We start from the raw sequence: 24914 nt of genomic DNA, 5'->3' as shown, positions 1-24914 counted from the left end.
GTTTGCGCGCAGCCACGTCTCTGTAAAGCACATTACAGACGCCTCACGACACACACACTCGCTCTTTGTGAGAGATGTTAACTCTTCCATCTTATTACCCAGTGATCTAACATTACCCATGACGATAGAAGGAAGATACGGCTTGTATCTTCGTTTCCTCAGCTGTCTTCTTTTGCCCCCTCTGCTTCCGCGTTGTTTCCTTCTTAGTTCTTTGGGGATTTCGTGTCGCTGGCCATACATCCCGCTGTGCTGGAGATTCATCAGCTGATCCCTGGTGTAAACAATGGAGCCCTGGCGTGTTTCCGTCACGGCCGAGACGCGGCATGATAAGAGTGCTCCAAAAGCGATGAAGACCACGAAGAAAGTCCGAAAAAGACGCATTATTGCAGTGCCTGACCGCTTATACTTCGATTTAGTACGAAGTAGAGTGTTTAGAGTAGGAATAAATTACGAAAAACAACTTAATACACCCGCGGTGTGCAGCGCTTCTGTGGCTGGCTCCGGAAGCAAAGTCGTCGAAATTCCTAGTGTTGACATTATATCTCTCCCCAAAAGGTTAATAGGACATTGGTCAGACAGCGCAAAAGAACACTTCGTACTGACTCCAGACACTGGGTCTGTAACCTTGAGTGGTACTGATAAAAACTCTTTGCTTAGCTGCCCGCTGGCAGACAAAACAACCAGTCTGAAGATTTTTTTTTGTCCCTGGCATGTGGAACAGAATGGTTTAGTACAGATACAGTGGCACCTGAATCGCAAAGTAACTCGACATATCTACAATCAATAACAACCGTAATCAATGGCTGCTGTTCCTGAGACAATAGCACATCTAGATGGTGTAGTTCAAGGATAAGTTTTGTATCATCTGTATTGTCTGTCTCGTTCTAATGTGGTGTCTTTGAGAGTGTAGCATTAATGTCTGCCTGTGCGAATGTGTGTGTGTGTCCGTGTTTTTGTGCGTGACCTGATTCGTCGGTCAGTCATGCGGATCCATCCCGGGGCTGCCAGCCATCACCCCCTCTGTCCTGTCTCCTTCATCTCCTTGCTTTGCAATCACGGGCCGATTGCCCCATTTTCCCCCAGTTGTGGCACACCTCTCCCCTCCTGTCCGCTCCTCCATTGCTCCATCTCCTGCCCCCTCCGCGCTGTCCTCCTCTCCTCATATTACCTCGAAAATAAACATCACATGCATTAGAATCATCCTGATCAGTCACCAGTTTTTTCTTTTTCTTTAAATCTTGCTTCAATACATCTTCTGCATGCATGGCACTTTCTTTAATGATTGTCAGTGTTGCAGTCCTCCATCCAACTAAGTGTTTTCGGATGAAGTTACTCACGGGCAAAGAAAGGCCATTCAAGAACGCTGTCTTTAACTGCTGTGTGTATGGTGAATCCTCTGCGTTCTGTTGTGGGCCTGGTGGTGTCATGCCGCTGTGTGTATTAAACACTGCTTGCAGTCGAGCGAAATAAGCTGCTACGGACTCACCTTCCTCCTGCCTGCAGTCATTGATAACTGTGTAGTCGGGACCGTGAGTCCAGTGAGTGACGCAGCGCATTAGCAGTTCATCCACTCTCTCCCTTAAGACTTCATCATTAGGAAGAAGGACATTTCCGTCATCTCCATTTGGGTTCCAGGTACCTACCACCTGGTGCCAATCCACCCCCAATATAAATCTGATACAATCTTCAATTTCTGCAGCATTTAATTTAAAGCTCTTTGCTAAGCCCATTATGTGGCGTCTTTTTTTTTTTGGATGTGGAATGCCGTCTACGGCCTTCCGTACGTCAGCCTGTGACCAGGCTCTATACACCTGAACCATATCGGGCTGACCATGTTCTGAGCCACGGGGGTTTGGCATCTCAATTAGTGGAAATTCATTAACAACTCTGGGTTTAGCTTTAGGTCTAGTTGCTTGTGTGTTTGTAGCGTGGTAGATTGTGCCTGACCTGGTTGATGAGAGTTCTCCTTCAGGTCAAGGTTGTGCAGCGGCATCCGTTGTTTGTGAAGTGGTAGAAGAGGAGGCAGTTGGAGCGGAGGCAGTTGGAGCGGAGGCAGTTGGAGCAGAGGCAGTTGGAGCAGAGGCCTCTTCAGGCTGTGGAGGAGGTGCGGATGGAAAGGAGTGGTTGTGCACGGGCTAAGGATAGAGAGGGGGTGCAGCACCGGGCCCCGGGAGTGGAGCCCTTCTCGCGTACTACATCCAGAAATCATCTTCATCTCTGGTGGAAAAATGCACATCTGACACCTTTTTAGTAGTAATCTGTTCACTTGCTTGTCCCTTTCCTCTCTGTCTATTCTGCACTTCCTTCGGCCATTCTCTTGCCACCGACAAACCTTCTCTTTTCTCTTTCTTATTATTTCCTTCACATCTTCCTTCTATAAGCGCCACCAGCATTTCACATTGTCTCACAATCAATCGACCTTTAAATCCATACTTCTCTTCCCACTTCGGCAAGAAGGGGATTAAAGTTTCACCCTTAGTCTGCATATATTTCGCATCCCCACTGAGGGTTACTTTCTCTTGTTTTGTTTTAGAGCTATTTGACCCCATTATTGTCAAATACTCAAGCCAGTCAGTTTGTATGGAGTTCACCCGAGCAACTGACCCGTATGCAAATGAGTGCAGAGAGTTTCGTTATCACCGTGAGGTATCAGCTCTCTTTACTCAATGCTTAGACACTTGAGACTGAAGGATCAGTCAAGTTTTTTTTATTCTTTTATTTTTTTATTATTATTTTTTATTTTATTTTATTTTATATATTCGTATATTTACTATTGTAACCCCCCCCCTTTTTTTTTTTTTTTTTTTACTTTTAGGCCTTTTCTACTCTGTACTCAAAAGTACTCGGTTAACCCTTCACTAAGTCCACGACTTAATGGTCCAAACAAAACTCACCCTTTCGGTGAGGCTTAGTCCGCGACTAAGACTTCCTCGGTAACCCTTTTTGTGACCCTGTCACTAAGATTGCTCCTTAAAGAGCCCCTTCAAAAACCAAAATCATCAAAAGAATGAATCTTTAAAATGAAAAAGTTAGTGAAAATTGATTACCTTGCCCCACCTGGACTGAAATTCTCATGAATGAGTCTTGGGTGTACTGAGTGTGAGTCCCCGACTTATACACTCCCCCCTCTTTACCCTCGGGAAAAGAGGAATTCTGCTAGCAGTGTTCTTGCTCCGGCCAAGAATAACCCTGTTTCTTGCTGTGGCCAAGAATAACCCTGTTTCTTGCTATGGCCAAGAATAACCCTTAAAACAAAAAAAAATTTCTCACCGGTGTACACGAGAGTGAAAGACAGCAGGTTCAAACGAGGATCCCGTCAGCTCTCCCTCCTCTAGCGGCTCCCTGCTTCTAGCGGAGGCAAGGCCCTCGTCAGTGTGCACTATCAAGCAGCCGCCAGAGAAGTGAGTGCGTATTGGGATCGAAGGACCAATGCTGCTGACACAGGTTAGGTTATTTCCAGAATTCTTCCAACAACTCTTTCATAATTATTAGGTGAAAATCATATGAACGTCACCTGATTCCTTATCTCCTGCTGTGTGTCATGATGAACGAAGATTCTATTAAAGTCTATTATTTAGAAACATTCAGCAATAAAAATGAAACAATTTTCAAGTACTTGAATTCAATTATTAGGTAAATATACATATATGAACATGTGTAGAGAAGGTTGAAGCAAGGCGTCTGGACTTGTAGAGTTTTCTAGAAGACGTTTCGCTGCTCATCCGAGCAGCTTCATCAGTTCTAACTGTTTGGTGGGGAACATGTATGTTGCAAGAATTTCCTTCAGGATTAATAAAGTTTTATCTTATCTTATGTTGACTCCTTGTATCCTGCTACAAAGTCTGTAACCAACTTGTGTCTCCTGCTGGATGAGCAGCTGATCTTGTCTGACCATGTTGACTCTGTTGTCCAGTTGTTCTGATTCATTCTGTTCAATAGAAGAAGAATCACGCTGAAGCTAACACCACAGTTAATGTTCACTTTGTTAGTAGGTTTGGATCAAATCATCTGATTTATTATAACAGTAAATATTCAGTCTGAACTCAAAGTCACAAATTCTTTCAATCAAGCACATAAAAAAGACAAATCACAGATCCAAAAAACCACGGCACATCTTAACCACACAGGGCACATGACTGGCTGTTGTCTGAGCTCACTGGCTAACCTTGGCATCAAATTCATGTAACTAGCTGATGTATTGTGTCATTTCTATTAAGGCTCTCTCCCAATTAAATGCTCTTATGAAGAATGATGCTTGCATTGCTAATTTTTCCAAAGAAAACACACACACATTCCAGACAGTTTTTATATGGGTAGTTCTTCATCGAATAGATCCAACAACGACATGAGCTCACTGTAAACCTCCTTCCTTTATTATACCTGCTTCTATCACTGTCTTTTTTCACAGACTGGCAGACTGTCTCTATAGACTGTAAGGCCAGTCCAACAGTAGCTCACTATTCTGATTCACGGTACCACCTGTCCTGGTACCAGCAGAAACCTGGAGAAGCTCCTAAACTCCTGATCTACAGAAAATCAAACAGTTTTTCAGGAATCTCCTCCAGATTCAGTGGAAGTGGAGCAGGAAATGGAGCTGACTTCACTCTGACCATCAGTGGAGTTCAGGCTGAAGATGCAGCAGTTTATTACTGTCAGAGTTATCACTACATCAACAGTCAACATGTGTTCACACAGTGAAAAAGTGTCGTACAAAAACCTCCCTCAGTCAAACTGAACAGAAACTGAACTGACTGCTGCAGCTGGAAGCTGCACACACTGACACACTTCACTGAACACACACCAAAATGCTGTAAGAAGTTCACAGAGATAAAACACTGTATCTAAACACATCACAAATACCATAATTGTAGACACACTTTATATCTGGGTAATTACTTTCTATAGTGTTCCTTTATTATTAAAATGTGTTTGGGTGATCATCTTTTACTTCACACAATATGAATCTTCCATCATTAATTGCTTGATTTAAACCTGTATCGTTTAGCTTCTCGATATTGTTTGTTTGTATTTTGTATTCCTCTGAATTAACTAACAGAGACAAACCCTGCTGTCTTCCTCAGAGGACTTTCATGTCTCTCACCCAGCAGCAGAGAAGAAATAATGTTTCAGCCTCTGTGAGACACTGAAAATTAGTATTCTTAAGTCTGAGAATTCTTCCATGACATCAGTTCCATCAGTGTGTGTGTCTGCTTCATGGAGATCAAGCTGTCTCCCACAGATTTCCACTGCATCATTCAGAAATGACTGAAAGTGTCAGTGCTGTCAGCAGTGAGGAGGAAAGAGCTCCAGCTGACTGACTGTGTCTTTGCATATGTGTCCTGCCTCTCTGCTTCCAGCCGTTAAGAGGACAGTGTTGATCAGTGTCTGTCCAGGCCTTTCAGAGCCACTGACACACCGGCAGCACAATGATGATGTCACTGAGTCTACTGCTGGCCACCCTGGGGCTCCTTGTTCAGGGTGAGAGTCTCTGCTGAAAACTTTGCTTCAGGATGCAGCAGCTTCAGCACAGTGATGTTGTGCTGTGATGGAGAAAGACTGAACCAAGCAGCAGTGACCTTCTTCCATCTGTTCTCCATGTTAAAGAAATGATCCTCTTCTCTTTGGATGTTGATCATCTTCCTCCAAGCTGGATTGCTCTCAATATTCCTTCTCCTCTTTTTCATCTTTTCCAGGTTCATCAGGACAAATCACCCTGACTCAGTCTGCTGGATCTCAGTCTGTTCTTCCAGGACAGACTGCAACCATCACATGTAAAAGTAGTTCAAGTATCAGTAACTCCCTCCACTGGTACCTTCAGAAACCTGGAGAAGCTCCTAAACTCCTGATTTATCTTGCTACAACCCGTCAGTCTGGAGTTTCTGATCGTTTTAGTGGAAGTGGATCTGGGACTGTCTTCACTCTGACCATCAGTAGAGTTCAGGCTGAAGATTCAGGAGTTTATTACTGTCAGCAGAGTAGCAGCGTCCCGTTCACACAGTGATACAACGTCGTACAAAAACGACGGATAAAGAGGAACTGATCAACAGCTGCACAAAAACGGTTAACAGCAGCATCATTTATAGTTGATATGATTTAATATATTTATTTAATATATTGCATTCAAACTTTTTGCTCTTAACTATGTAACATTTCATACAGATGTTGGAAATATTTAAGGGTTTTAAATCTATTTTTTTTCTCTTGGAATCAGGTCCAAACAAACATAAATTCAAACAGAGCTATATTTAGAAAAGTTAATGTTTTATAGCAAAATCATTAAGTTTCTTTTGTTTTTGTTTCTCTTTGTATAAAAAGGAAACATTACCAGTCACACTACAACAAAGTGTTGGGCAAGTCACTCATTAAATACAGGTTATGTATTTCAAAGGTAATGAAATTACTCTACAACTACTCTACTACTAATTACTTTATTTCAAAAGTAATTAGTTACATTACTAGTTACATAGTTACTCCTTCCCACACCAACCATGCATTTTGCTAATCTCACAATAAACAAACTGAAGCTAGTCTCTCCTAACTTGGTAGCACTGTAACACAAATGTTTTCCAAACCCTTTGAACATTTCAATCATACAAAATAAAACCTGTCTGTCTTGACATTTTAACCTAAAATATATATTTATACTGTTGTGAATCTACATACTGTAAAAAAATACATGTTCTTACATCTTTTTACAGTAACAATTTACTGTAATTTTTACAATAAAATGGTAGAATAAAAACATTATATTGCATTTTAGTCACAATGTATTTTTAGAGTGCTAACAACCAACTGTCACGTATTTGGGACGCTTCCGGTAGGATTGTTCTAATATTTGAACTGGAAGTAGGAAACACTTTTGATTCATAATGTTATTTAGTCCATGACAACTTATACAGCTAATAGATAACCTTATTTTCACACAAAAAAAATCTAGGCGAGGCAAAACAAATCAGATTTCTGTGTGTTTAAACTAGAGATCAGGTTTTTTTGACCTCAAGTCCGACTCCAAATCATTTTATTTTGAGTATCTGCCGATACCGAGTCCCGATCTGATACTTTTAGGGTTCTACAAAGGGACGAAGGCAAATAGCAAGTCACTTACTGCAGTTATTTGTCCAATCCTGCACCTTTGTGCCATATAAATGATACTGCAATGACTTTGCCTGCTATTGCAAGCACAACACGTGTGTGTGTGTGTCGTGCTACCGCCACACTGGGAGATTTCACACACGCATCGAAGTCTCGAACCCAGGAACTCTCGAGCCAAAGGCAGCCGTCATACCCCTACACTACAAGACACAGAGCCACCCTGCATAGAAGGCGTTAACTTTGACAGCCCTAATAAATATCCGAGTTCTGACTGGGAGGTAATGTCCGATTCCAATCGAGTCTGAAATCACATGATCGGGCCCGATTTCCGATCATGTGATCAGATCGGGACATCTCTAGTTTAAACCTGTCTATCTATGTACCAGTTACTGTCACAGTAAATCAGACAGCTCAAGTAAAATGTCAGAGTGTTACAAACACACAGATACCAAGCTTTTTGTATGTGCTCCAAAGGTTCAAGGAAATCAACAAAAATCAAATTTTTGTGTGTTTTGTGTTTTTTGGGAAATAGAACCCTTGTAGGTAACAGGTTTATAAAGCAAATGTCTTCATATCACATACGTCATGGTCAGTTATAGTTTCTCAGGAACGGTAAAAGCTAGAGACTTACAGTTTTTTTTCTCCGAAAAGAGGACGCTTGCTATCCATGTATTCCGCTATGTTTCTGTGTTGTTTACAGGTTACGTAAGCATGCGTCAAAGTCAGCATCCAATCGGACCATCAAGTTTTTATTGATTTTCATATTCAAATACAAATAATAATAAATAGAAAACAACAAAAAAAAAAGCAACTGGCTGGACTCTCCCCCCTCCACCCCCTCCCATCCCCAGGGTTACAGAGAGTTCAAAATAAATAAATCCATAAATAAATGTTGCAGGTACAAAAAAATACTTATAAATACTTTCCTGGTATCAGCTAGTTATCAGATCCAGCATGTCAAAAACTTTTAAGTTACTTGAATTTTGGGTAGGGTTTTTATCGATTTTAGGTAGCTCCAAAAGTCTTCCCAGTCTGTGTTTTTATTCTCTGATTAGTTTTCAGTTTGCTAAGCATACATTCATATGAGGCAGTCTCTGACATTGATTTAATCCAATCCTTCAATTCCAGGCCCTTATGTGGTCTTCCACTGCCCCAGGATGATCCTGCATGCTGTCACAAGTCCAACCATATAAACTGAAAAAGCTCCCTTAGGGACATTCAACATTCATTAACAACAACATTGATAAAAACAGTGTAAATATGTCCCCACTTCGACTTTACATTTCCGACATAAATAATCTGGCATTAATTTCATTCTGTGGAGTCTGGTCAGCTGAAAGTATCTATGTAGAATTTTATACTGTATACATTTGCTTCTGGCTTCCTTGACATACTTTCCATTCTCTGACAAAATTACAAACATTCCTCATTTGTGTATGTCGTTTTCAAGTCCCTCTCCCAGAGGGTTTTGATATTTGTTGCTGCACTACTCAGCCTATAATTCAGCATCTTATAAAAAAAGTATAATTTTCCACAATGTGTTTAAATTTGGAGGTCACACAATGCCTCATTTGTAAGTGTCTCCACATCTTCCCTTTTTCTTTTAAGTGGAATGTGTTAATTAAATCCACATCAGACATAAATCGTCCATCCCTAGATCTCCTATCATGTGTATTCCACAGGTGTGCCACTGCCATGGCAATGTGGGATTAAAAAGCCCTACACCACCTTTTCTTTAGGGGCATATAATTTATTTAATTTTATTCTATCTTTTTTACCTTCCCATATGAAATGCTTAACTACATTCTGTCAGGGTTTGTGGTGTGGGAGGACACAGTTTGCAGAACAGCAGGCAGAGCAGTTAAATAAAGTTCCTTTATTTAACGCCAGGAGGGCAAAAGGAAATAAACTAAAAATCACACAATTAGTGGCAAAACTAGGTGAGGCAAGAACAAGACACTTAACAAGGAAACAGGATCAAAAAACAAGGTCCAAACGCATAGCATGACATAACCTGGATAATGTGGCTGTAGTGTGGCATGGCAAAGACGAAGACGAGACTAAAACACAATCCCTTTGGGTGACGACGAGAAAAACTGGCAGGGAATGCAGGGAAGACAAAGACTAAATACACAAGGGCCAGGGGACGACAACGAGACACAGGTGACACACATGAGGGCAGGGCAGGTATCAAACAAGGAGGGAAACCACAGGAAGTAAAACTCAAGACAATGCACAGGGAGGACAGGGCTACCAAAGAAAAACAGGAAGCACAAGACAAGAAGAACTAAACAAAAACCCAGAGAAACAAAACACTAGAACTACAGGAAAATAACAATAACTATAAAAATTATAAACAGCAGGGGGCTAAGGGAACATCCAAGAACATTAAATCATTTTGTGTTTATTCTGACATTTGTATCTGATCAGCTTTGTTTTTGTCTATTATTTTTAAAAAGTCAGCAAAATAAATGTAACCATCTCCAAATATTAAATCTATTATTTGGGTATAAAGGTCCAGGCCCTACAAAGTCTGTAACAAACTTGTGTGCCATGATGGATTAGCAGCTGACCATGAGTCTGACTCTGTTGCCTCTTGTTTTTTTGGATTTTTCATGGACTTGGCTTTTGATTATTAAAGCTCACCTTTTGTTTGGAATTCGGCCTGCCTCTCTGTTTGCATTTGGGTCCTTTAAAACCACATCACACAACAGCTTGGACTCAAATGTTAACATTTTAGACATAGCCCAGATTAACAGTTTATTTACAAAGTGTTCAAAAAGGTGTGAAAGACAGATCAGTCAGTGGGATTTCCTGGGCAGAGGGTCTGTGTGGCTGATAGGAGGGAAAGTGTGGACAGAAGAACACAGGAGTTTAAAAATTCAAAACACACACAAAACATTCACAAAATGATAAAGAGCAAGTCTGATCCTCTTACACAGAGCTGAGAATTTTGTCTTTGTTCAAGAGTCGTAATGTCTTGTAAGTTTAGTTTTTATGTGCCCAGAAGTGTTATTAATTTACTGTAAAGTGTGTTTTTTCTTTCCATCTCTCCAAGTTTTTAGCTACATATGAGAAATGACTCAGTTCATTTCCATAGAAAGTCACTTTGCATCAGCAGCAGCATGCTCCAGTGCTCTGGGAGACTTTATAGTCTGACACTTGAACACTGGATGATGACTGACAGCTGTCCTTCATCAAAACAGAAATCCTCCTCATCAAAAACATGCCTTTGACCTGCGTCCTCATCTGGACTCTCCTCTGCTGCTGCTTCCCAGGTAAAGTCCAGAGAATCAAACTCCTCTCCTCTATGAACATCTGTCCCTCTGAAATGAAGCCCACAAAACCATGACGCTGCTTCATGTTTCTGTCTCTGTGTCCTCAGAGTCCAGAGGACAGGTCAGAGTGATTCAGCCTGGAGCAGTGGCATCTGCTCTGGGAGGCTCCATCACCATCAAATGTACGACCAGTCAGGATGTTTATAGCTCTGACTGTTTAGCCTGGTACCAACAGAGAGATGGAGGAACTCCTAAACTGCTCATTAAGCTTGCTACTCAGAGATTAACAGGAACTCCAGATCGTTTTACAGGCAGTGGATCAAAGTCTGACTTCACTCTGACCATCAGTGGAGTTCAGGCTGGAGATGCAGCAGTTTATTACTGTCAGAGTTTTCATGTTATCAACAGTCAGCATGTGTTCACACAGTGAAAAAGTGTCGTACAAAAACCTCCCTCAGTCAGACTGAACAGAAACTGAACGGACTGCTGCAGCTGGAAGCTGCACACACTGACACACTTCACTGAACATACACATCAGTCATTGGTATAAACCGTCATAAAGATCACACACTGTGTCTGACAAATAACAGTTTGGTTCATGTTGTTTATTTATTAACAGAATAATGTTATGTTTCATATTCACTATTAATAAACATGCTTTTGAATATGATTTAAATATTGCACCAAAGATCAGAGTGAACCACTGCTCACTGATGAGTTTATTTTACTGACAGTTAAAGTTTGTTTTAGTTTTACGATGAAAATAATATCTGACTAATATAAAATGAATGAACTCACCTGATTGGATGAGTAGGTCCTCAGAGTGTTTACATTTAATCAGCATTAGTACAAGCACGTGATTCTCTACCTTTTAATTCTAAATATAAATGCATTTTTATCCCAGACCATCTGTTTACAATAAGCTCCCGTTAATATGTGTGTTTTGATTTGAATGGTTGTGAATTACTTTAAATTATCATTGTACTGTGAGACGTGAATAACACACTGGAAGTAAAGATGTGTTCTATTATGTCTGTTTTTATTGCTTTAAAATGTTGACATGAGCTTTATGAGAAACAACAAACACTGAAGATGCAATAAAAGACAAAAAAACGAAGCAGATAGAATTATCAGAGTGAGAGCAGTATGAGAGTCACACTAAGAAAGCTCAGAATGGGAACACCGGTCTCTCCTCAGTGTGTGTGAGAGTGGAGTCTGGGAGCCCTGGGTGGCCTCACAGGTCACAGAGCCCACCCTCCCCCACTGGTCTGCATTAATGCTCAGGGTGCTGCTCCAGCTGTAATGGCCGTCCTTCAGCATCGCGGGGCTCCTGCTCTCCTCCCAGCTGATGCTGCTGCTGCCATCGTCCAACTTCCAGGACAGCCTCCAGTCTGAGGGGTAGCCCTTGTTGGCCAGGCATGTGAGTGTGGCCTTCCCCTGCTCCAGCTGCTCTGTGGAGGGGGGCAGCACCATCAGGGTGGGGTTGACTCGGCCCACTGGAGGAGGAGAAAGAGAGGCAACATGAAGAAAGTTCACACAAAATAAACTCCACCCTGCTGCTTCTGCTGCTCTTCATCAGAGTGGATGAAACTGGTCTTCAGTCTTTCACACCCCTCTGAACTCAGTAACCATGCTGAACCATAGCAGCAGGCAGGTTTTACTACTAAAGATAAGAACTTTTAAACATGCACTTCAAAAATGAACCATTTTAAACATCATGATTTAAAGGATGGTATATAATTTACAGTGTTACCAGTTTTAAATTAAATCTCATCGCAGTTCTTCTCACTGACACACACATCAAATGAATCACAACACACAGTTTACATTGTTTAAAGGCTGTAACATGAATCATGCTTCAAAGTGCTGCAGTCAGTCTGATATTCTCTGCTTATACTGAGCATGTTAGCAGTGATTCAATTCTGCAGTTTGTAAGGACGACTGAGGAAAAGTCATTTACTGTTTGAAGAAAATCCCATTTTACAAAGAGACTTTGACATTTACTCAACTACTATTACTACAGACTGTTCATGTGAATTCTACATTTCTTTAGATTTTTTTTAAACTTCATTTTTCAGCCTCCAAAATATTCTCTTCAATAAATGGCAGTGTTTTATTAAATAAATACAATAAAAATCAATTTAGCTACTACTTTCTATCTACAGTGAAGACTCTAAGAGCGATTATATTATAAATAAAGCACTTGATAAAGCTGTTCTATATTTTCCTGAAACTCACCTTGTGCTCTTTAAAATGACCAAATATTGAAAGTGACTTCATTTAACTTAAAACTTAAAAGTACTTACAGTTTACATCCAGTCTGGTTCCTTCACCGAACGTGTACCACAGTGATACAAAGTGATGGAGGCGTCGTACAAAAACCTCTGACTGTAGAGAGACACGGCTCTCTGACTCTGAAACAAACAAACTCAACACAAACAGCCTCAGCCTGTAAAACTCAGCTGATTCATATGAACATGAATCAAAAGAGACTGACAGAAAATACTGACATTATTTTAGATTGATTTCATTTGGATTCAATATGTCAAATTCAAACGGAGTCTTCTGCATGTAACAATCCAAACAAACATTTCTTTACAAATATTTTCAGCTGCAACAAATCTCCATAAACAGCCCTGATACATTCCTGATCAATGTTCTGATACAGTGATTGATCCACTGATAAACAGCATCATCAGACTGATCCCAGTCCCTGTTGGAGTCACTCAGTTCATTTCCATAGAGAGTCACTTTGCATCAGCAGCAGCATGCTCCAGTGCTCTGGGAGACTTTATAGTCCTGACACTTGAACACTGGATGATGACTGACAGCTGTCCTTCATCACAACAGAAATCCTCCTCATCAAAAACATGACTTTGACCTGCGTCCTCATCTGGACTCTCCTCTGCTTCACTCAGGGTGAGGAACATCATTTCTCTGTGATGGAGTGTAGCTGACTTTCACCTCAGTGTCTCATGTCCAGTGTTTCTTCTGTCTCCTCAGGGTCTGTTGGACAAAATGTTGTCCTGACTCAGCCAGCAGCCAAATCAGTGCAGCTTAGTCAGACTGTCTCTATAGACTGTAAGGCCTTTTCATATTCCCTTTTTATATTCACAGTTTTCTGTGTTTTTTCAATATGAAAAAAATATGTATGAAGTTGATTTTTCACATTTTTTTTTCTTTCTCTTTCTGGTGCTAGAATTTTTATTACAGTCATATAACACCACTATAGCCTGGGTATTATGAAAGCCCAGGTTCTCCTAAAAAAAAAAGATGCATATTACTTGATTGTGGATTACAAGATGAATGTTTTATGAGCAATAATACACAAAGAATGCCAGGCGAGAAAAATCCCCAAAAACACCCTTAGACCTGGATGTCTTGTTTTAAAAGTTTGTTCATTTCCTGTTTTATTTTGGTAACCACTGACGCTCCTCTAGTTTCAGGTGTCTTGTCTTCCTCTCCCTCATGTGCTCCCTCCTCCCGTTGTTTACCTGTCTCCTCCCTAATGTGTTTCACCTGTGTCTCATTAGCTGAGTTCCAATTCAGGGTCTGCATCCTTCGGAGGACGCAGCCTACACGGTCTACGGAGGCTGCCTAGTGCACTCCCTTGGTTCCTGTAATAAAGACGGTTATTTTTTATTTTTGCATACTGGCTCTCGCCCCGCATCTGTGTCCACTCCACGGCCGAGTCCTGACACTGGAAGGGTTAAAAAACACGCTTTTGAATATGATTTTAATATTGCACCAAAGATCAGAGTGAACCACTGCTCACTGATGAGGGGACTATATGTATGCACTCTATATTCTCTGTACTCTATTAGCTGAATTAAAATATTAACCACAGCCATGAACTGTTTTTCTACAGTTTTTACACCATTCTTTTCTCCAAAAACATCATCATCTATGACATCATAAACTATTGTACCTTTGGGATTAATAAAGTTTTATCTTATCTTAGTCTTTTTTTCACATTTACAGTAACAGTTTCATTGTTTAATGTAGACTAGTATAAGACAAAGTGTCACACTGTCCAAAATCTTAATATTCAATGCATTTAAACCTAGACCTGGTCTGTGGCTACTCAATCAACAGTTAACAAACGATATAAAATGAGCATGTGTAGCAGGATGAGTAGGATCATGCCTGGCTTGTTTGGGTGCCTATTCGCACATAGCCACTAGAGGGCAGCCTATAAAAAGGGAGACCACATCTTGGCTCCCTCTCTTATCTGTTTGGCATGCAGGCCCGTCTCCCTGGTTGCCTCACTTAGCTGGTTTTACTGGTATGTTTTGCTGGTGTACCCCATCTTGTCGTCTTTGCATGGGCTTGCGCCGGCTACTGTTAGCTGCTAGTGCGCAACCATCTCGGTTCTAATTAACCACAGTGAGATGAACACTATAGACAGATAACAGCTCTACAAGTCTCCGTGAATGAAACACATGCTTTTATTAATTGGATGAATGCTGTTTAGTTAATTTGTGTTTTCTTCCTTCTTTGGGGTTTCTGCTTGGTTGTTTTGATTAATTAGGGCCTGAGCACCGAACGGTGCAAGAGCCCTATTGAAACCCTAGGGATTATTATTTTTAGGGCCCGAGCACGAAACGTGCGAGAGCCCTGTTGAAATGCAAGCATTTATTATTAGGGCCCGAGCATGAAACGTGCGAGAGTCCTATTGAAATGCAAGCGTTTATTGAAATTCAAAAGTTTATTAAGCGCCACCTCACCAAATTTGGCACAAAATTGCCAGGCAAAAATTGCCACTTGACACTGCCCGCATGGCTCTGCAGCGCCCCCTAAAGTGTGAAAATATTCACCGCAACTGCAACAGACCTGGCACTCAGTACACTCATGTATCGCCTCTTGGACGAAAATTCCACGACGTAAAGGAAGTCCACCATTTGAAAAAATCATGCCATGTTTTAATTTGCACTCCCCGCACTTTAACGAGCTCCTCATAGGGGGCTTGCCCGATCGGGTCAGGGACCAAAAGTTATCAAAAACGCAGCACTTCGTCATATGGTCTGGGTGTGGCACCACCACAAAGTTGACCCTAGCCAACGCACAAGAAATGGATGTATTTGTGGCTGTATCTCCCACATACGTCATCCTATGTGGATGAAACTTTACAGTCATGCTGAACATCCCACGTCGTGCGATGATGATGCGGCTGCTGGTCCCGTGGACCGCAAGGAGTGCGAGGGCCCGTCATCGCTGCGTGCAGCTTTAATTATTAGTATTCCCTTTTTTGAAGACTGCACAAGTAGATCTGTCACTTTTTCACAAGTGAATCCTTCATTCGTTCACAAGTGAATCCTTCACTCGTGCACTAATAAATCCTTCACTCGTGCACAGGTGAATCCTCTCTTCATGCTGCTTGCTGCTCTTGTCACCTTCAAATGACCAGGAGGATGCATGCAAGTCCACTGGTGTTTTTATTTTGTTTAGTCTGAACCTCTCAGCATCAAAATGCCACGCACGTACTTTTAGGGCTGCAACTAATTTACTTTACTTTACTAAACTACTTTTAATACTAATTTTAGTAGGGGACTAAACTGTAGATTAGATTTGGTTAGTCAATGATTATTTATTGTTATCAAGTTATTTATCTATGGTGTCTATTGAGTAACATGCACGTGTACTTATGGTCGTGCAGAGCGCAACACACCATGGAAAAGGGGCACTTAGACTTCCCTTAGACTAATTCAGTGATCTCAACTGAGATCACACTTACACACCTAAAAGTAAAGTCACTCTACTGGAGGACATGTTTTCCGAAAGCTAAAAATAAAACAGCTAGTTTACCCATCCGCAGCTTCAGACGCCAGAACTCCTGGATGTTTTCATTTTACATGCTTATGCATCGCTATTGTACACCTGTATTAGGTACACTTCACTTACTTAGTAACTTTATTTTCCTTAAAAAACAACTCAACAAAAATCACACATTAGGGAGAAAACATGAAAATCCAGTGCTGTGCAAAATCTAACAATGCATTAAAGTCAATGTTGTTACTAATGTTTGACATGACTAAGACTGTAATAAAGGTTAAAAAAAATCCAGTCCACATTCACATTTTCTATAAATTTTTGTGTTTTTTTTTTTCCAATTTTCAGCACCACCCATTATGAAATTAGTGATTAAAGGGTTAATTATCATGGGGGAAAATTATTTTTTTCACTATTTTTGATCATAACTGAAGTTAATTAAATGGTCTATGCAAAAAAATATTTATGTGATATATTTTAAAAACCGTTAAAGTTAGAGGACGTTTTTGTCCCAAACAACACAAAAGGGGGTAAAATTTGCCCACAGTGTATTATTGACCTATGAAAATTATCATATTATCAAAATCTATGTAAAATTAAGCTTATTCAGCAAAAATGATATCATATTGACAACGTTATGGCCAAAAAAATAGAAAAATTACTCTCAGAGGACAAAAATGTCCCGAACAGTTCATAAGAGATGTATATATATATATATATCTCAACACATTTTCAAGGAAGACAGTAATGTTGTCAGGGATTGTGAGATGGCGGACACAAATGCAGACTTAGCCGGAGGTGAAAACAAACTCAGTTCCTTTAATGCTAGCCAGGGTTCGGTACATGTACACACATACACTTGGATTACTCACAAGACAAACTGGCAACAAGAGGGAGGAAACACACTGACTTTATACACAGCAGGGCGGGATGACAATAGGACACAGGTGAGGCACATTAGAGCGGAGCAGGTAATCGGATGGAACACACACGAGGAAGGGGAAGTCAAAACACCAAAAACAAGAGGGAGAACAGTGACTACAAAATAAAACAGGAAATAACTGGTAGAAATAAAACTAATGCAACAGAAAATGAACTACAAAATAAAAGACCTGGCTGAAACCATGACAAATGTGTGTTTGGTCTGCATGAAGTTTCCAGCCTTGTGTGTGTTCAGTGAAGTGTATCAGTGTGTGCAGCAGTCAGTTCAGTTTCTGTTCAGTCTGACTGAGGGAGGTTTTTGTACAACACTTTTTCACTGTGTGAACACAGCTTTACTGTTCATCCACTGATGACTCTTACAGTAATAAACTGCTGCATCTTCAGCCTGAACTCCACTGATGGTCAGAGTGAAGTCAGCTCCATTTCCTGCTCCACTTCCACTGAATCTGGAGGAGATTCCTGAAAATCTGTCTGATGTTCTGTAGATCAGGAGTTTAGGAGCTTCTCCAGGTTTCTGCTGGTACCAGGACAGGTAGTACTGTGAACCAGAATAGTGAACTACTGTTGGACTGGCCTTACAGTCTATAGAGACAGTCTGACTAAGCTGCACTGATTTGGCAGCTGGCTGAGTCAGGACAACATTTTGTCCAACAGACCCTGAGGAGACAGAAGAAACACTGGACATGAGACACTGAGGTGAAAGTCAGCTACACTCCATCACAGAGAAATGATGTTCCTCACCCTGAGTGAAGCAGAGGAGAGTCCAGATGAGGACACAGGTCAAAGTCATGTTTTTGATGAGGAGGATTTCTGTTGTGATGAAGGACAGCTGTCAGTCATCATCCAGTGTTCAAGTGTCAGGACTATAAAGTCTCCCAGAGCACTGGAGCATGCTGCTGCTGATGCAAAGTGACTCTCTATGGAAATGAACTGAGTGACTCCAACAGGGACTGGGATCAGTCTGATGATGCTGTTTATCAATGGATCAATCACTTTATCAGAACATTGATCAGGAATGTATCAGAGCTGTTTATGGAGATTTGTTGCAGCTGAAAATATTTGTAAAGAAATGTTTGTTTGGATTGTTACATGCAGAAGACTCCGTTTGAATTTGACATATTGAATCCAAATAAAATCAATCTAAAATAATGTCAGTATTTTCTGTCACTCTCTTTTGATTCATGTTCATATGAATCAGCTGAGTTTTACAGGCTGAGGCTGTTTGTGTTGGGTTTGTTTGTTTCAGAGTCATTGAGCCGTGTCTCTCTACAGTCAGAGGTTTTTGTACAACGCCTCCATCACTTTGTATCACTGTGGTGGACTTTTGGTGAAGGAACCAGACTGGATGTTGGAAGTAAGTTTAAACTTTAATCTCTGTGGGTTTTGTTCATTATTTATTATTTAGCATTCCAAGAAATATTGAACAGTTTAATATTTTTGTCCTTTTTTTGCACAAAATATGATAAATATTTAAATATAACATTTAAAATGTCCTTGTAGTTTAATACTAAATACAATGTCTAGAATTCATGTTTAAAATGTTTTTAATGTTTAAAGGAGACTAAAATCACTGGGTTCATTTTCAGTTTTTATGTGTGCCATCATATAAAGGAGGAGAACTCTGATCAGCTTTTCTTCTCTTTTATGTGCAGTTTCATGTCAAAGTGAAATTGAAGCAAAAAGATTCATTGCTCCTAAAATTACTTTTTCATGTTCCAGCACAGTAACTGTTATTAGTATGGATTTAAATCACTTTCTTCAAGTAAAACTATACAAAGTGCAGATAAAGATGGACATTTGGAAATGTGTCAAATCTCTGATGTTTTCATCTTCTAATTTGAAATGCACATCAATTCATCCTTTATGTTTCCTCTAAGTCTTTGTATAGTTCAGACATTTGATGACAGTGTTGTTTCTTCTTGTATCAGCAGTGTAGTTGGACATATTTCAGGTCAAACTGTAGGATGATTGTCTCTGTGCTGATAAGCATGAGAGGCTTCTTAAAGGGAAGTGAAACACTGTGTGAGTCAGTGACTGCTGGAGCAGAAAAACATCTGCCAGAAACTTCTTCAAGGAGAAGATCCACTCTGTGTCTGCTCTTTGATTGACAGCTGTGTGCTGCCTGTCCTCTAAGCTGATCTGTGTCTCGTAGGTGATGCCCGTCCCACCCTGACGGTGCTGCCCCCCTCCACAGAGGAGCTGGAGCAGGGTAAGGCCACGCTCATGTGCCTGGCCAACAAGGGCTTCCCCTCAGACTGGAGGCTATCCTGGAAGTTGGACGACAGCACCGGCAGTATCAGCATGGAGGAGAGCAGGAGCCCTGCAGTGCTGCTGAAGGATGGCCTCTACAGCTGGAGCAGCACCCTGAGGATCACTGCAGACCAGTGGAGGAAGGTGGGCTCTGCGACCTGTGAGGCCACCCAGGGCTCCCAGACTCCACTCTCACATACACTGAGGAGAGACCAGTGTTCCCAGTCCTGACTTGATCACTGGGACTCTCGTACTGCTCTCACTCTACTTAATTTGATATTTCTCAATAATAACATTTAATAGCTTGTTGTCGTGTTTCAAGATCATCAAATTTGTTTTCAATAATAAAGATTTGCTCATTAAATCAGCCTGTTCATGTTTATTATTTCAATAATGTGCTCTTTGTGGTAACAGTGTACTTCTAGATGAAAAACCATCTCCCTCATGAATCTGTAAATCAAGTCTTTCATAGAATTATATTATTATGATGATTATATTCTAATTTTTATATATAGGCAGCAAATTGTGCATATAAGATCATTTAAATAAACTAGTGATGGACTAGTTATAAACTGGTAAAGTAGTGTATCATCAGCATAAATAGATACAACATGTAAACTATATCAGTATAATGTCATACTGATTCTGCTCAAGTGTTGAAGCACAAACAGTGAAGAGACTAGACATAAGTTTTATAATTAACTCAGACAATAAAAGCATAACAAAAGTTCTGTATTAAATGCAGATGGTTGTTTGAAATATTTTTATGTTAGATTATTCATTCAGTCTGAAAAAATAAAAATGTTAAAAAATAATTTGTATATTTGACAATTTTTTAAATTAATTTAACAGAATTATCATATATTAATGTTCATATTTAAATGTATCAGTTCATTGATGTATGATTTAATTATTATCTAAATTATTATGACTATAGTGTATGCTGCAACAAACCTCATGTAGTGTTAGTGTGAGTGCAGATGTTGATCAGTTCTTCTTTATCTGTGAGATTTTTGTATGACATTGCAGTGTGTGAAAGGGAGGCTGTAAAGGCTCTGTCGACAGTAATAAACTCCAGAATCTTCAGTCTGCATACCTCTGAGGGTCATAGTAAGGACAGTCCCAGATCCACTTCCAATACAATGATCAGGAACTCTAGAATGATGGCTTGGAGCCCCAGGGTGGCCAGCAGTAGACTCAGTGACATCATCATTGTGCTGCCGGTATGTCAGTGGCTCTGAAAGGCCTAGACAGACTGAGGCTGTGTCCCATTTCAGGGTCTGCATCCTTCGGAGTGCGCATTTTAAGGCCGCTTACGTCACAAAGCTGCGCGAAGGCTGTCCCAATTCGCCAAAAGTCGAAGGGTCCTTCAAATGCGTCCTCCAAATGCGTCCTCCTTTTGCCTGAATTTGGAGGACGCATCGCTACCATCCTTCGTGGCCTTAAATATCCCACAATGCTTTGCGGACCTACTTTTTGTCCAATAGTACGATGACGGACCAAGCGAGCGGCAGCGGCAGCGGCAGGAGTGCCGAATTCACATTTAAATGTAAGTAAAGAGCAGTAGTTCGAGAGTTTTAAAATGCTAGTAGTGACAGTGGCATTAAAAAAATGAGTTTTATATTTACAAACATGACGTCCTGTTGATACGAGGCGCTGTAAACTAAACGTTTTGATTGAATGTTTCTGGACTGTTTACTATAGTATAAAGTATAGTTCACGTGAGCAGCAATATTATCGTTATTATATCAAACGGTCATTCTGCCTGTTGTCATTTTGTTGAAGGAGGAGCAGAGAGAAACAGAAGAAAACCTGACAATTGATAACGGAGGAGATGAGACTGGAGAGAGAGGGAGAGGAGAGAGAGGGAGAGAGAGAGAGAGGAGAGGGAGGGAGGGAGAGAGAGGGAGAGAGAGATAGAGAGAGAGAGGGAGAGGGGGAGAGCAGAGAAAGAACGGACAGACCTCAGCTCATTGAGAGGATGGTGGACAGCAGTGATTTTATGTTCTGTGTTATTTAAATGTTACTTATTAAATTAAAGGATGATATTAAATCGTTCTTGTCTCTGTGTTCTTAAACTCTTCTAACCTTGTTACATTATGTGTTTCATCACCTATTTATAATTTAAGTAAACTTTTGAACAACTTCTCAGTGACCACAGTAAATCATTTATTGTGTGTGTGTTGTGTTATGTACAATATTTACAAAGACACAGTTTGAACATTTCTAACTATTTACCAGTGGGCATTATGAAAATGTACAGTTTATTATTTATAAAAATCAGCAGAAAATACTATTCACAAAGAACATATATATAAATGTTTGGCTGAGCAGGAGTCCTTGGTGCTTCTGGACTGGATGGTGCCACGGTGAAGACCTTGGAGTCCTCTGGCTGTGAGTGGGACATCATCTGGGGGAGGGGGGTGTCTGTCTCCTCTGTCCACCACATCGTCCATCAGGGTTTGCAGAGCTGACGATCGGCGGCTGCCATGTTACTAAAGATGTTTTTAAAAAGGGCAAAAATAAAAATAATAACTTCAACAGAGCGGCTTCCAACGCAGCTTAAAATATGAATAGCTATAAAATATGTATCCTCACCCTCCAAAGGTGATGATGGTCAGTACACCTCCTCCAGGACAGACAGCTGGTCCTGCAGGGAGCCCCACTCTCCTCCACCCAGCAGTAATTCTCTGGTGTAGTGACAGACCTGATGCTTAATGACACATTAAAGCAGTGGTTTCAGGGTTATTTGCAGGGTTCTTACACATTTAGCTATTTATTTAAAGTATTAAAATTACAAACAGACCCTGTATCAAGTCTTACGATTGAATCAAATATAAATTACATTTAATCATATTTGTCTATCTACTGGTTATATATCTAGCGTTTGCTCAGTAACCGGTATATTAATTATGATCAATAATATGGTTAAACAGCAGCTTACCGTCACCTCCCCACTGCGCTCTCCCAGCCTGAAGAAAATGAGCCGTCACAGGTTTTGCTGCCGCTGGAGCCGCCTCTCCTCTTCCTCCAACAACAAATAAATATATTAAAATATTCCAAATGTCTAAATCCACACTGTTGTCCCGTTTGTTGTCTAGTCCGTGTTGTGTCGCTGTCGCTGCTTTTGTTTTTCCCGGGGCAAAATTTATGACGTCGCGCCACAATCAGGAAGTGCTTTGAAGGCCAGACCATCCCATTTACCAACGGTGGAGGATCCTCCGGAGGATCCTCAGGAGGACACGGCCTCCTGAGACCGCGTAGGCTGCGTCCTCCGAAGGATGCAGACCCTGAATTGGGACACAGCCACTGATCAACACTGTCCTCTTAACAGCTGGAAGCAGAGAGGCAGAACACATATGCAAAGACACAGAGTCATTCAGCTGGAGCTTTTTCCTCCTCACTGCTGACAGCACTGACACTTTCAGTCATTTCTGAATGATGCAGTGGAAATCTGTTGGAGACAGCTTGATCTTGCTGTGTTTTCCTCCTGAGTGCTCAATAGTGTGTGTGTGTGTGTGTGTGTATATATATATATAATCACAGTGTTTGTCTCTATAAGCAGTATATTACTTATTAGTACTGATCGTTATAAGTGTTTATGTTTTATGAGGTATCGCAGAATTAAAATGGGTCCAATATGGTGAAAACGATTGAGATGTTTTTTTCTGTGTATCTGCAGCCCAGTTTATGATCGACCTGTCTTCCTTTTTCTGGTCAACCTCAGATCTGACTCACAACCTATTCAAATTATCTGCTTCTTCCTCATCAAAAAAATCAGCACCTCGGCAGAAGACAGCAGTGTTTTTCTATATTAACTAATTCTGAGGAATACAAAGTAAAAAAAAACCTCTAACAATTCAACAATGTCAAGAAGCTGAGTGATGCATTAAAGGTTTAAATTAAACAGTTGATGGTGGAAGATTCATATTTACTAAGTAAAAGATGATCACCCAAACCATTTTAATAAAAAGGGACAGTATAGAAAGTAATTACCCAGATATAATGTGTGTCTACGATTAGGTTACTTGAAGTTTTTGTATACAATGTTTTATCTCTCCTTATAGCATTTCTTGTTAAGTGCTGTGTTAGTGTGTGCAGATGCTTCCAGCTGCAGCAGTTATTTCAGTTTCTGTTCAGTCTGACTGAGGGAGGTTTTTGTACAACACCTTTTCACTGTGTGAACACATTCTGACTGTTGATAACATGAAAACTCTGACAGTAATAAACTGCTGCATCCTCAGCCTGAACTCCACTGATGGTCAGAGCGAAGACTTTGATCCACTGCCTGTAAAACAATGTGGAGTTCCTGGATATCTGCTGTTAGCACAATAAATAAGCAGTTTAGGAGTTCCTCCATTTCTCTGTTACTACCAGGCTAAACAATGGTTGCCTCTATAAACATAAAAATGATGACTGGTCATACAAGTGATGGTGACGGAGCCTCCTAGAGCAAATGTCACTGCTCCAGACTGAGTCACTCTGACCTGTCCTCTGAGGACACAGAGACAGAAACATAAAGCAGCGTCATGGTTTTGTGTGTGGGCTTCATTCCAGAGGGACGGATGTTCATAGAGGAGAAGAGTTTGATTCTCTGGACTTTACCTGCGAAGCACCAGCAGAGGAGAGTCCAGATGAGGACGCAGGTCAAAGTCATGTTTTTGATGAGGAGGATTTCTGTTGTGATGGACAGCTGTCAGTCATCCAGTGTTCAAGTGTCAGGGCTATAAAGTCTCCCAGAGCACTGGAGCATGCTGCTGCTTATGCAAAGTGACTCTCTGGAAATGAACTGAGTCTTTTCTCATGTGTATTCTCATGCACACAGCAAATCAAGTGCTGATCACATGCAACGTGTTCTTCTCTGTAATTGACAAGATGTTTTATATATAGGCAGCAAATTATTTGATCATTAAAACTAGAGATGGACTAGTTATAACCTGGAAAATAAAGTAGTGTATCATCAGCACAAAGATATACAACATATAAACGTGTTCAACCATAAACAGTGAAGAAGAGACTAGATATTAGTTTGATACTCAGATAATAAAAGCATAACAAAAATTCTGTATTAAATGCAGATGGTTGTTTGAAATATTTTTTTTCATCTTATCTTATCTTATCTTATCTTATCTTATCTTATCTTATCTTATCTTATCTTATCTTATCGTAGCAGCATAGACATGCCAATCGAGGCGGGCCAGTATAAAAGTGGCAGTCCTATTGTTTACCTCTCGCACTCCTTGTCACCTCTGCGTCACTTCTGGGTCACAGGTTGCTTGCCTCCGACAGGTATGTCTGCATGCTGCTTCACCTCACTAGCTGGTTGTATTTGCTGTACAAAGTTTGTTACGTTGTATTGTAGAGCGACGGCTTGTGCGCTGTTTTGTACTCCTTAGTTTAGGTGCTAACGTTTACAGGGCTGCTTCTGTTTTGTCTCCACGACGTGAACTGCTCATCACGATACTCTGTATCTCATCATTCCGCTGCTTGGCCGTGGGATCTCTGCTCAGGACTACAGATATATTTGGCTGACCATCGCGCCTTGGGCACAACGTTTAATGATTATAGAGTGAAGAGCAAATG

At 40.7% G+C, this 24914-nt stretch overlaps 3 gene segments (V, D, J or C); 1 reads left to right on the top strand and 2 right to left on the bottom strand.

Moving 5' to 3' along the window:
• LOC114439735 (Ig kappa chain V-III region MOPC 63-like) overlaps window positions 1-17936 on the bottom strand; it is a 32257-nt gene extending 14321 nt beyond the window's left edge. Inside the window, 3 exon segments of the V gene segment in view lie at window positions 8894-8901; window positions 17416-17738; window positions 17823-17936. Of these exon segments, the coding sequence occupies window positions 8894-8901; window positions 17416-17738; window positions 17823-17871 (380 nt within the window).
• Window positions 5377-19695, top strand: LOC114439774 (Ig kappa chain V-III region MOPC 63-like). The segment is given in 4 exon segments: window positions 5377-5478; window positions 5694-5988; window positions 18398-18435; window positions 19234-19695. Coding segments are annotated over 4 exon segments (714 nt in total).
• LOC114440444 (Ig kappa-b4 chain C region-like) lies at window positions 11481-23598 on the bottom strand. The segment is given in 3 exon segments: window positions 11481-11866; window positions 12677-12711; window positions 23515-23598. A coding segment is annotated over 1 exon segment (315 nt).
• Window positions 23599-24914: the final 1316 nt, after the last annotated feature.

The sequence above is a fragment of the Parambassis ranga genome, chromosome 1, assembly GCF_900634625.1.
Source record: "Parambassis ranga chromosome 1, fParRan2.1, whole genome shotgun sequence".
NCBI lineage: Eukaryota > Metazoa > Chordata > Actinopteri > Ambassidae > Parambassis > Parambassis ranga.
This window is presented reverse-complemented; position numbering and strand designations above follow the sequence as displayed.